Below are 12,662 nucleotides of genomic sequence, written 5' to 3'. Positions count from 1 at the left end.
TGTAAACACAGACTCTTCCGATGAAATCGTCTGTTTTTCTCGATAGTGTATCGATGCTAGGCAAAATGCTAATAGAGATTGAACTTTCCAATCCGTATTGTTGGGTCTAATCTATTCTTATGTATAAATTTTTACCTGCCTGTTTATTTACATTCCGTTTGTATTCACGCAAGTATCTAACTTATTTCTGAACCAGAAATACATAACGAAAACTGAAATATATTTCGTACATTTGGATATCCCTGTTATATCATTGGCGTTCTTTATTGTAGCGAAAGGCATCAAATCATCATATGAAAGCCTAGCACGTACCAACATTGGAAAGGTCACGGTAAAAGCCTTACAGTATAATGTAGCGTATTTTCTTTCGAATGTTTCCTCCGGGAAATTATTTATTTCACTGGGAAACTAAAGTATACCCCGCCGAACCCGATTTAACTCCCTTAAGTTTTCTTTAATACATATGTTCGTATTCGTCCCTATTTTAATGATGGACCTTTTTCAAAGGTAAAATTCAATTAACAGATTGCTGAAATTCATGAATAGATACGGAGATGTAAAAGATGTTTGGAGATGAACGTCATCAAACAATTGAACAAGGCGTGACGTAATGTCAAATGTTGATGTCTATTGAATGGGTATAGTAAGTAAATAATAACAAAACGATTGCTTAGGCAATCTTACCGTGGCTATTGTTTGAGGACGCGGAGCCGAACGGCGCGTCGTTGCGTGCCGTGTTGCGGCTCGTACGAGTCGCTGCACCCACATGACATGGTGTACGCACACATGTGGACTTATCGACCTTCCCATGGTCCCGGCTACTTAGCGCACCCACTACTTCATGAGTACCATGTACATTTAGAACCTATAGCTATGGAATGAAACTGTTTTAGAAGCTTCATGATTATTTTATGTAACGCAATCTTAAAAGCTTGTTTTATCATTGAATACCTACTCGCTCAGGTTTCTCTATGATTTGTATTAACAACAACTAGAGTTAGGTTTTATCATTTAACTGACACAATTCCCAATTTTCGCTCTGCTACAAGGCAGACGTACACTAGAGAAATTCAATTTATGATCTATTTTTAATTCACCTGAAAGTTTTAAAGGTTATAAAACTTCGTAGGTAACTAGTTCGGAACAAACTTTGAAACCTCCAACACGAGCACGCAGCTAATTTTGAAGCAAGCTTCGCGCTGCAATTGTTCTCTATTCGAGTCCATAGTATGAAAACTTTCTTGCTGCTCCAAATAATTCTTTCGGGGATGTTCCGAGCTGAATAGAGTCGCCTGAATGCCCGTGACGTCAGCCACGTTTATGTGCTAACCGGGTGATCGACAAAGGCGGCTTTGTTTACATAGATAGGCGCTACGGCTCCGAGTGCTATCTCGCTGCATTTCACTTGTTACGGAACGGGCGGCCGCGTCGGATGAGTTGAGTGGCCCTCCACGTCAGAATACCACCGCTGGGTGCACTCACCGACATCCCTATGTCTGTATACACTCAACTTAGCATACACAATACGTTTATGTTATTATTTCGAGGCTGCCGCTGGATTACCCTTCGAAGGGTATGCCTTATATTGTAGATAACATGATATCTAAACTACCCAGTGGTCAGTCCCATAGGTATGAGTACGTTATAAGTTTATTGATTTATTTTACTACGTTTTTAAAACTAGTCGACCTTGTATTGGTATTGACGAATAATGCTGCTCTCTTTTTGAGAAGGAAAGTTTTAGAACAGTTTTGCGTTCGTAGTTTAGTTTTCTATCGAGCTAATTTGCGTGGTATAGTGGATATAAAAAACTAGCTGTGGTCATTTAAATGTTTATTCTTAGTATTAAATGTCAGAGGGCATGAGGGTCAAGGACAACCAAAGGTATATTGTGAAAAAATTGACTATTTCACACTAAGTGTAACGAAAGATTCATCCATATCAACCCGTGCGTGACCTTTCAGAGGATAAGGTTTTCCCAATCTGAAGTGATCGCTACCGGGCTCACACGAAATTGTTGTAAATGTAGAGTGGCAGTTCAGGAAACCGGTCGCTATAAGAATTGGCGCTACGGTTATTATCTTACCGCTCTTGAATACGTAACGTTGATACCATTTCGCTGTTAGAGAAAAGTCTTTTTAAAGATGAAAGGGGAATTTGATACGGACGTATGTAGTAGGAAACTCAACGTTTATCGGGTTTCGGTTTTAACATACAAATGCGAAATTACTTGTGTCCCAGTTACGATGTGTCGCCCTTGCCAATGCAGTATCTGCATAGCGTCACTCCACATCATTACGTATGCTTAAGGCCAAAGTAACTTCAGTCGAAGGCATTCAGACAGTGTAATTTGAGTTCTTTTTAAAATTTTAATGTCGTTCAAACTGATTTCGGCTGGACAATTAGCTAAGGTAATTATCGTTCGATCGTGTTGTCGGATATGTCAAAATGTGTTTGTGTTTAGTGAGGGAGCAACAGGTACGCGTAGAGGTAGAGGTTTTATAGGTCTGGCGGTCACGCAAGCACGCGACGACAGGGCAGGCGCGGCCGCACGCCTCCCACCGTCGCAGGCAGTGCCATTGTTCTTTACAACACACCTATTAATTAGTGTCGGCCCTCGCAATGTTCTTCGCTGGACATTGTCGGCACACATCCGAAGAGCGACGCCAAAAATATTTGAAACTCGCGACCACCAGAGAACCGACTTACCAGGACATCTTCAAGCATGTGAAACTTATTTAAAAGTTTTGTGAAAATCATGCTTTTTATTGTGCGTATTATAGTGACTGTGAAACATCAAAAATCGTGTATCACCCAAATACTAAAGCACAGGTATTACTAATTCTATGGTAGTCGATTTACATGGCATTATCACTATAACAATTTAAATGAACTAACTGCATTTGTACCTATTAGGTTGACTTTATTTCAGTATCATTTTATGGAAAGTTTTAGTAGCTTATTTTTTCATGCGTGATCTAAACCAAGAATGACATAATTTGACAATCGATTCTGGTTTGTGAGTTTGAAATATTGAAAAGTTTTCTAATTAAAGTTTACAATTGATTTTGTCCTTTCATGAGATTAGGCTTTGAAGAAATTTCAAATTGAGTGGGCCCTTCTTTGCAGAAAGGGCACAAGAAGATATTAATTTTATTTTGTTTTACTTTTATGGCATTGACATGTATCTTATATTAATTAAAGTTAATTCCTATACACACACATGTAGTCGTATATTTACTGGTATTTATGACAACAAATAAATAATAATCTAGGATTTAACACAGCCTGACAGATTTTTGTTAATAACATCATACACAACCTGACGGAAGATATTGCGTGACTAAAGATCGTTAGCCTACAATTCGAAAAAATGTTTTTCGGACAACCTATTTAATTAAAGTACTATGTATCAAAGAGTTGTGGGGAAATTAACACGTGACACTGGATTGCTTGTGGCATGCAGAACTATTACAAAAGAAGACACATGGCATCAGCCTACTTTGACGTCATGGAGTGGTGTCCCAATATAAATCAAACCGCGATGGTTTGACACCACGTATCTCCTCACAAAACGGTCTAAGATTGAGGATATGGATCTGACAAAGTCACAATCGATCTCCGAGTATGCTGTTCAACAGATCCTATAGTTGGCGTCTCCGTAACGAAAAAAAGGAAGTCGTGCTTGGTAATTCAAACAATAAACATTTAAATGGTGACTTGTGCTTTTCGTTGTGAAATCGTCGTTTTATGCGTTTTTCTGTCTATAAAACATTGATACACTGTAGAACGATACCGTACTAAACTCACAAACGACACATCGTTACATTTTCTGAGTATTATCTTTCTCATTTTGTGTGGATGCGAACCAATACTCTTAAAATGGATATACATTTTATGAGCATTATAACGTTGTTGTAAAGATTTAGCTACATAATACAGCTTTTCGTTAAGATACGCGCCGATTTTACTCAAGATGCCATTGGATCTGAGTACATAATAAAGTATTCATCGAGAAACTACGTCTATTCAGGTCTTGACGGCTCGGCTAATATTGTGAGCCGCAGAGGCAGTTAATGTTTTAAATACATGGTGCCTATTGATTTTGCCATTCCATTGAACCATGCTGCATTCTTTGCTTTGAACGTGTTTTTATGTGCGATTAAACAATTACTTGCCTCCGCCTCCATAAAGAACATTGTTTGTTAATTTTTATTTTGCTTAGGCTCAGTCGATACTAAAAATGGTATAATGAAAATCAATCATGAACAAACATACTATACCGATGCCGTTATGATCGATCGTTTGTTTGTATTAAACTTTTATGAATACATGAATGAGTTTCAGATATCAACATTAATGAAGTTGATTTATTCAGTCTCGCGCCGATCAAAGCTAACGTGCGCTCAGCCGTTAATCACAGCACACCCGACTTAACAAGATAAACTTCCGGAAATTGTGTGAGAAAATTAGTGTGAACACGGGGAGGTTTGTGCAGCCGCTACGAAAGCTGTAGCCGTAGCCCGTAGCGGCTCTCGTAGCGGCGGCGGAGCGGGCGACAATGTACACGCTAATGATGTTGACACTACAGGCGCGCCCTCGCCCCACACCCGAGCGGGCCCTCCACTGCACTTAACCCCACACGTCACTAAATGTAGCGCTCCTAAAATGTTCCCAAACCACATTAAGACATTGTGCCGTGGGACTCGATGTAGAGCAGTTTGTTTTGAAGTTACCTACCTGTATTTAGTTTTGCTGTCTTGTCTTTGTGTCGATGTTTATATTTTATTATTACTGTATATTTAGCAAGGCAGGCATATCTATTCTCGAATCATTTTGGCTGGAGTGGTAAAAAAGAAAAAACATCCGAGGAAAAATAATAATGTCAATCTGAAACTTTTTAATTTATAGAGTGGAAATCTCGTTTCCTGCCTTCGTTTTTTTGGCTTACACAATATTACACAACTGTCAAACTTTTCCGTAAAGATGCCACTCAAGTCAATCTATTTCTATAAATGCCGTATTGCTGGGAAATTATTGATGAACGTATTCGATATCTTTGATCGAAGTTATATTGGACATAAACATTTGATATTTCGAGCGGGTCAATAGTGTTCGAGAGTAGAGTGGCAATTCATTAATATTCAAAACTCAAATGATGATGTATGATTATGAGTAGTTTCCGTAACAATGTTCGTTTCCATTAATTTCAATAAATTAATTAATCACGTGCCTGTTGGTGATATATTTGCTGCACCAAATGTTTTCGTTCACTAGTTGCTGTTTATAATAAGCGATTGTCGTTTGTTTTTCGTTGTGTCGTAATCGAGTGGTTTCCCGCAGGCTCCATCATGTTCCACGTGCGGCGGCGGCCGGCGGACGCGCAGCCGCGGCGGCGCAAGAAGAAGGCGGCCGGCGTCGGCGGCGGCGGCCGGCCCGGCACCGAGCCGGCTCTGGTGGAGGTTGCCCCGGACGGAGCCACGCTCGAGAACGGCCGCCGGTTGCGCATCACGGATGTGGTTGAGGTAGGTCGTCGTCATCGTCGTTTCAGCCGAAAGACGTCCACTGCTGGACAAAGGCCTCCCCCAAGGATTTCCACAAAGACCGGACCTGCGCCACTTGCATCCAGGTACCTCCCGCGACCTTCACCAGATCGTCGGTCCACCTAGTGGGAGGCCTGCCCACGCTACGTCTTCCACGGTTGAGGTAGGTGCACTGCCGTAACTGCTTATTATACTCCCGATTTGATCTATGACGGCGCCCTTCCTGCGGCCCTGGTCCGGTCTTTTCTGCGCTCTGTGACTGAGCATCGCTCGCACCGCTCGTAATGGTACTGCGTACTGGAAAAACCCCGCGTAATCCACATTACATGTAATATGAAATGCGCGGGGTTTTTCACAGTACGTGCGCATCATCTGTAACTATATGATGAGCTCACGACCTCTAGGCTTCTCTGATGGCGGTGAGCCAAGCCTATTTATTCTAAACTAGCGGCCGCCCGCGACTTCGTACGCGTGGATCCCGTTTTATCCCCTTTAAATTTTTCCTGAATTTTCTTTACTATAAACCTCACGGAGCCCGAGACCTTTCCAACCAATGCAAAACCGTGGAAAACGGTTCGTGCGTTCTGGAGTTATAGCGTCAGCGAGGAAAACCCGACTTATTTTTATATAGTAGATGAATATCAAAGACTATTAAAGACGGTACTGCACAAGGTTCCAGCAGTATTGAAAGTATTGAGTATTGAAGCTTGGAATTTGGAACATTTTACATCACGATATCAGAAAATCAGAGCTTGTTGTGACATTTTGACTTCCCGAGATATCTTGGGAAATCATATTTTTAAAGCATTATGTGTGGTCTGGTATACTGAAAAATTCATCGAACCAATTATGTTCGATTCCTGTGAATATTACTTTATGAAAAAAAATTTGATTGATTAGTGCATTAAATATGCCCTGTCATACTACCTGGAAATGCCAATAACACTTGTGAAGTTGTGCCTCATAAAAAATTCACCTGCCTGCAGTGACGCACTTCGGACGGTATGCGACGTCATGTGCACTTTATTGGTTCACCCAGGCCTTGGCAGCGACCATCGATTAGATGAGCTTTGGGCCTGTAAATTATCGAGGGTATATAAATTCAATGTCACCATATCTATAGTTAACATGTAATTATTTGGTAATTATTAATTTACTTTGCAATAAGCAGAAATAGCCGACTAATGATAGTTAATTTTCAATTGTAGATCGTTCTTTCTGTAATTAATTTTGCGTTAGGCTGCTATTCAAATTGGATGGCCTAAATATTAAATGTTCATACATTTTGTATCGATGAATTATAATATCATAGGTATTCTTCTGTCGTATGGGGTAAAGCAACGTATGTTCGATTTTACGAGTCGCCGGAGCAGGTTGGTATTATTGCTCGACGGCCTTCCGAACATCACAGAATTATTTTTCTTTTCGAACATCAGGTTAAATACTAAATTTTTTTTTTGTTTCTAGTAATGTGTACTTTCAGAATCATATCCAAATCTCTAAACGTTTAGGTCTTGACATTAATACCGTATACCTAAGTGATCTTTGTATTCAATGAACACATAACTTGTAGATCGGCTCCGGCAACGGCACCGCTCTCCAGCTGTACGGGCCGTCGATCCAGCCGCGACACTGCGTGGTGGCGCCGGCGGACGGCGGCGGGTACACCGTGACGCCGCTGCACGCCGACGCGCACGTCTACCTCAACGGCCGCCGCGTCTCGCACACGCAGCGGCTGCAGGTCAGTGTGTATCAGGCTCCGGCGACGGCGCCGCCCTCCAGCTGTACGGGCCGTCGATCCAGCCGCGGCACTGCGTGGTGGCGCCGGCGGACGGCGGCGGGTACACCGTGACGCCGCTGCACGCCGACGCGCACGTCTACCTCAACGGCCGCCGCGTCTCGCACACGCAGCGGCTGCAGGTCAGTGTGTATCAGGCTCCGGCGACGGCGCCGCCCTCCAGCTGTACGGGCCGTCGATCCAGCCGCGGCACTGCGTGGTGGCGCCGGCGGACGGCGGCGGGTACACCGTGACGCCGCTGCACGCCGACGCGCACGTCTACCTCAACGGCCGCCGCGTCTCGCACACGCAGCGGCTGCAGGTTAATATCAATAGCAGGAACACAGGAAGACTCACCACGCTTCGGTTACACGAAACACTTAAACCACACTAACGCGTGCAGATCACCATCGCCGGCGCGATCAAAGTGAAATGACAGGTCATGTGAACTGTCATGGGTCGCGCGACCTGTCATTGGGCTTTGATCGCGCCGGCGATGGCGATTTGCACGCGTTGGTGTGGTTGAAGCTTTAGTGCAAATCCAATGAGGACGTGGTGCACGCGCAAGCGACGTGGACCCAGATATTTAGGTTACGTCACTTTGTCGGATCTAAAACCAATCGATGCAAAGGCATCTTCGGCGGCGAGCAAACATTTTAATCAGGGGTCAGGAAAAATTAAAAGTATGTAGGACCAATTCTGTCTACCAGGAAATATGATCAAATTGTCTTTGTCCGATATGAGTCTACTTTCCGTTTTGGCAAGCCCCAATTAGTTCCTTTTTATCTCGTAATTAACTTTATTTACTAACCATAAAAAAGTATAAAAAGTAATCACTTCAAACTTTTACCGCTACATCCTATTTGAATCCCACCGGCAATGATGTTGCTTTATAATATAGAGTCTGATTTGCCATCACTTCACGCCACTTGAAATAAAGTATCCCGCTCGCTAGCATTCTCCCGAGACGTGCATCAGCTATTTATTGTCGCCCAGTTTTAGATTAATAATACATATTCACCAGCTTGCTTATTCCCATCCATTCCACCGCCTGGAGGGCTTCTAAACGGAGCGTGAACATAATGGAAACGCTGTACGAGGATTACATAAATATTTAAAGAAAAGTCCTTAGCGAGCAACTCGTGTATTTTTGTTTGCTTTAGCATTATTTCGATGTGCTCCCGCGGCCATTTCAATTGAACGCTATTTTGTTTTGCAGCATGGATGCTTGCTTAAGTTCGGGCGCGTGTCCACTTTCCGCTTCGTGGACCCGATGCAGGAGAGCATCCTGAACAGGAACCTTTCGCAGTCGCAGCACTTCGGCTCCGGCTCGATCTATGACAGGTGACCGAGCTAAATGTAACCCACCACTATAAATGTTGTGTTGTAGCAAAAGCCTTACAGAGCAATTTTGTTTATTAGTTTACAGATTAGAAGGCCCATTCTTACACCAGCAATTTTATGTTTTTGTAATGTAACTACTATACATAATTTTATTTTAACTATGAAACTGATATCAGACTATCAGCTCGAGCTTCTATTATCACTCAAGTTGTTTTTATGTTCGTCATCTATCATCGTCGTTTTCTTTTGCATGTTACTATCTCACTGGCTCACGACCATCCGCTTGTGTACGTTACCCCCGTTAGATCCCCGACGTCGCCGGGCAGCAGCAGCGCGATGTCGCCGACGTCGGTCGCGTCGCACGAGCCGCACGCCGACGCCAACGCGAACACCGCCGACGACTACTCGCGGACCATGAGCCCCGTGTCGCAGGACACGTACTACCGCGACAACGACACGACGCCGCGCCCCTACCGCGACGCCGACGACAGCTCGAGGCAGTACCGCGACGATGACGTGACGCCCCGCCCGTACATGGACGATAACGGCCAGAGGCAGTATCGAGACGACGATGGGTCCCGCCCCTACAATAACAACACGCTGAAGCTCGACAGCGAGTCGCTGATGATGTCTCAACAAGTCATCGGCGCGGTTGACGATTACGCGCCCGACGAGCAGAGTGGCTCGGTCTACAACGACCAGGAACAAAATGCAACTCCGAACAGAACCGCAAACTCTCAGTACAAAGACAACTACGAAACCACTTTCGATCTAGATGGAAATGTAGAGACGAAAAGCATTTGCAGCGCGAAAAGCGGCGGCTCAGGACACGACAACAGGTATTCTGCACATTTTTGTTTATTTCTGTATATTCGTTTTGTTGTGTGTGCTTTTTGTACCCATCTTTCATTAGTGCTCGTTACTGACTCTGTATATTTAACACACCAACACATGTCTCTAAAATTTTAAATACAGTTTGCGCCCTTTTTACTGCAGGTTTTGTGACACTTCACAGAAATAATGTTTGGTTTGAATTGTTTGAAATAAAATGTTTTTATTGTCCATACCATACCCGAAAAGGTTAAAGTTTTGAAATAACAGCGTAGTTCATAGCCAACTTTTACTTTTATAATGAAGATTGATGAAACTTGCCCAGACTTCAATTCTGTATAAGAGCAGAGAGGATAGCGTATTATTTTAGGTCACACAATATCAAGTTCGTACTTTATCTTACTCACCTTGTCATCGACTGAAACTTACGGATGAACTTGGGACAAGTAAAATCTTACGTAATAGTTGACCGATGTAATTCTTGAGAATATGTGTCGCAGCAAGAGTTAGAGCGCTTGTAGACGTCCGTTTTTTTGACCGGACAACGGCCCGATTTTTTCACCGGATTTAGCGGTGGCGTATGGTTTATAATGAACGTGTGCACATGCATCGGACATAGGTCCGGCGAGAAAATTGACAGCAAACAAAGGATATCCGTTTTCTGACGGTCCGTCGTCCGGTGAAAAAACGGACGTCTACAAGCGCTCTTAGGCGATCAACAAAAGAAGACATTAAAAAAAAGATTTGTATCTGTATTCGCTTGGCGCGCTTCTTAATCTGACTGATTTATGTTCTGAATTCAAATATTACATCAGTATGACGGGACTATTCCTATCTCTCGTACCCATCACTGCAACTTCTGTGTAGCCAGGATCTACGACTTGACCGCCAAATAAAACCCAACCAGTGAAGGTCAACTTCAAGTTTGTCCCAGGGGAAAGATAAAACATCAGTGTGAGTGTGGTCGCCTCAACTTTCTTTGATCGATCTATACTGTTATAAACTGTCTTAGATCTCTCCACACGGGTTTTAACGTTGCGGTGCCGCTCCGTAGTGACTGTTAGGCAGGGCTAGGGCTCTAGGGACTTAGTGGCTTAGGGAATAGGGCTCTAGGCTCACTTGGGAGTTAGTTTCCTTCCTGACCGCATATCCCGGACACGGGAGCGGTGCCTTACAACCACTGCAACTGCAACCACTGCACGCCCGCCCGTACAATATAAATCTGATGTGAAGACGCAGTGCCGTTGGGACTCCGCTGTGGCACCGCAACGCAACGTTAACGCCCGAGTGACATCTCTCTTACTAGTTCATAACGCTTGTAGGATGAGCGCGTCAGTGGGCAGCGCTACACGGCCGGGGCAGGAAGCCATCTTGCCAGCGGTACTGGAGTTCCCGGAGCAGGGCCAGGCGCAGTTCCTGGCCGCCGTCGTGTCCAGGCTCGACCCGCACGCACCGGCCTTCAAGCTCGCACCCGTCTACACGCTGTACTTGTGCGCCAGGTAATTGATTGTACTATCGGCAAGAGTGTTAACTGTCCATTGCCGGTCATGTCGTCTTGTTCTATCGCAAAGAATCACCATTTGATGAGAGCGAGAGCAAAAACGGAAATGGATAGTTAACACTGTGGCCGATAGTATAAGTTGCATAGTTCAAAAGCTATCTTTACTTTTAATTTTGTGATAATGTGTAATAGGTGAAAAGCTATATTTATGGCATCTTGATGTCATGTTCCCAAAGTAAAGCTGGTCCCGGATACATCAAGGCCTATACGGCCGAAGCTGAAGTGTGTGTCGCGCCAAGTGGTCGCTAAACGTGTCAACGACAACAGAAAAAATTGTTCGACCACTGTAGATGTAAGGTTTATAAGTTCATCCACTGAGGACATATCATTTCATCGACCGAACGAGCCATATTGATGCGTAATTTCCTTTCCTTTTTACGTAATTTATAAAGACGCCTAGCCGATTTTTAATCTTCGCTTGATAAAAATCGCCCATAAATTGGAATGAACTACAGTTTTTTTCATTAATAAATTTTTGTCTCATCATTAGTTATGTACTGCAAGGTTCGTTAAAGTTATGGTTATTGCAAGAACTTTTCGCCTAAAAATACTTTTTAACAGAGTTTCGAGGCCAAGTTGTCGAGAGAACCTTATTTACGAAATAGCTTTTGTTGACAAATATTGCATGTGACTATACGCACACAAATAACATAGTCCTTCAGCTACTCAATGTCCTTGTATTCAAAATGATCAGTAAATAAATATGTTTGCACACAGAAGTTTTTGTATCCCGAAGCTGATTAGTGAGTGTAGAAAGATACATTCAATCATAGTCTTTATCCATATTTAGGAAGCTACTTCATGCATTTTATATTGTTCATTCAGTTCCAAAATAATAATAAATAAAGTTAATTTATTGTTTCACTGTAGATATCGTGCGTCAACCCACTATCGGCCGGAGCTAACCCCCACGGAGCGGGCGCACAAGCTCACTGCGTTCCTGCACCACGTGGCCACTTTAATACACGAAACTGTACAGGTAAATATATTTTTAATTAACTATTATTTTAACATTCATCCGTAGTTTTAAAGCCGTCTTTTTGGATATTCCTATAAGGGTGTTAGGCTCAGGTAAATGGGTATATGAGCCGACACTAGCCCATGTTAACATGGTCATATAAATGGTATGGTGAAGTCAGAAAATTGATATCTTCATTTTAATTATTTTAATTTTCTTTCAAATCAGATTTTATTAAATTTATTTTGTATGAAAATTAAAAAAAAAATCATGATATCAAATTTCTGACTTCACCATACCTTTTATATGCCTATGTTAACTAACATGGGCTAGTGTATATACATACTATATACATAACATTCCAATTTATTTATTATTCTTAAGATATTGTTTTGTTTTAAGAGCCCAAAGACTTATCTCCTAAGTATTATAAAAACATCTTTTTTTCTAGCAACGATGCAACGATTCGGCAGCTCAAGCTTTCTGGATGGCGAACGCTAGCGAATTACTTCACTTCCTGAAATGTGACCGACACATATCATCGTTTTCAACGCAAGCGCAGGATTTACTCCCTACAACTGTACAAAACGCCTTTAGGTAAATACTCTTTCATAATATCTTGCGATTCTAAGTGTAGGAATTTATAAA

At 42.7% G+C, this 12,662-nt stretch overlaps 1 protein-coding gene across 1 annotated transcript in view; it reads left to right on the top strand.

Moving 5' to 3' along the window:
- The window catches only part of LOC135071338 (afadin-like), a 61,501-nt gene that overhangs the window by 16,652 nt on the left and 32,187 nt on the right, over positions 1-12,662 (top strand). Inside the window, exons 3-10 of the mRNA XM_063965131.1 lie at positions 5,344-5,525; positions 7,117-7,384; positions 7,431-7,642; positions 8,540-8,664; positions 8,970-9,503; positions 10,818-10,994; positions 11,927-12,035; positions 12,466-12,611. Coding sequence (XP_063821201.1) covers positions 5,344-5,525; positions 7,117-7,384; positions 7,431-7,642; positions 8,540-8,664; positions 8,970-9,503; positions 10,818-10,994; positions 11,927-12,035; positions 12,466-12,611 — 1,753 coding nt within the window. The remainder of the gene's footprint in view (positions 1-5,343; positions 5,526-7,116; positions 7,385-7,430; positions 7,643-8,539; positions 8,665-8,969; positions 9,504-10,817; positions 10,995-11,926; positions 12,036-12,465; positions 12,612-12,662) is intronic.

Source organism: Ostrinia nubilalis, chromosome 4 (assembly GCF_963855985.1).
Source record: "Ostrinia nubilalis chromosome 4, ilOstNubi1.1, whole genome shotgun sequence".
NCBI classification, from domain to species: domain Eukaryota; kingdom Metazoa; phylum Arthropoda; class Insecta; order Lepidoptera; family Crambidae; genus Ostrinia; species Ostrinia nubilalis.
Note: the sequence above shows the minus strand (reverse complement) of the source record. Positions and strands in the feature narration are given on the sequence as shown.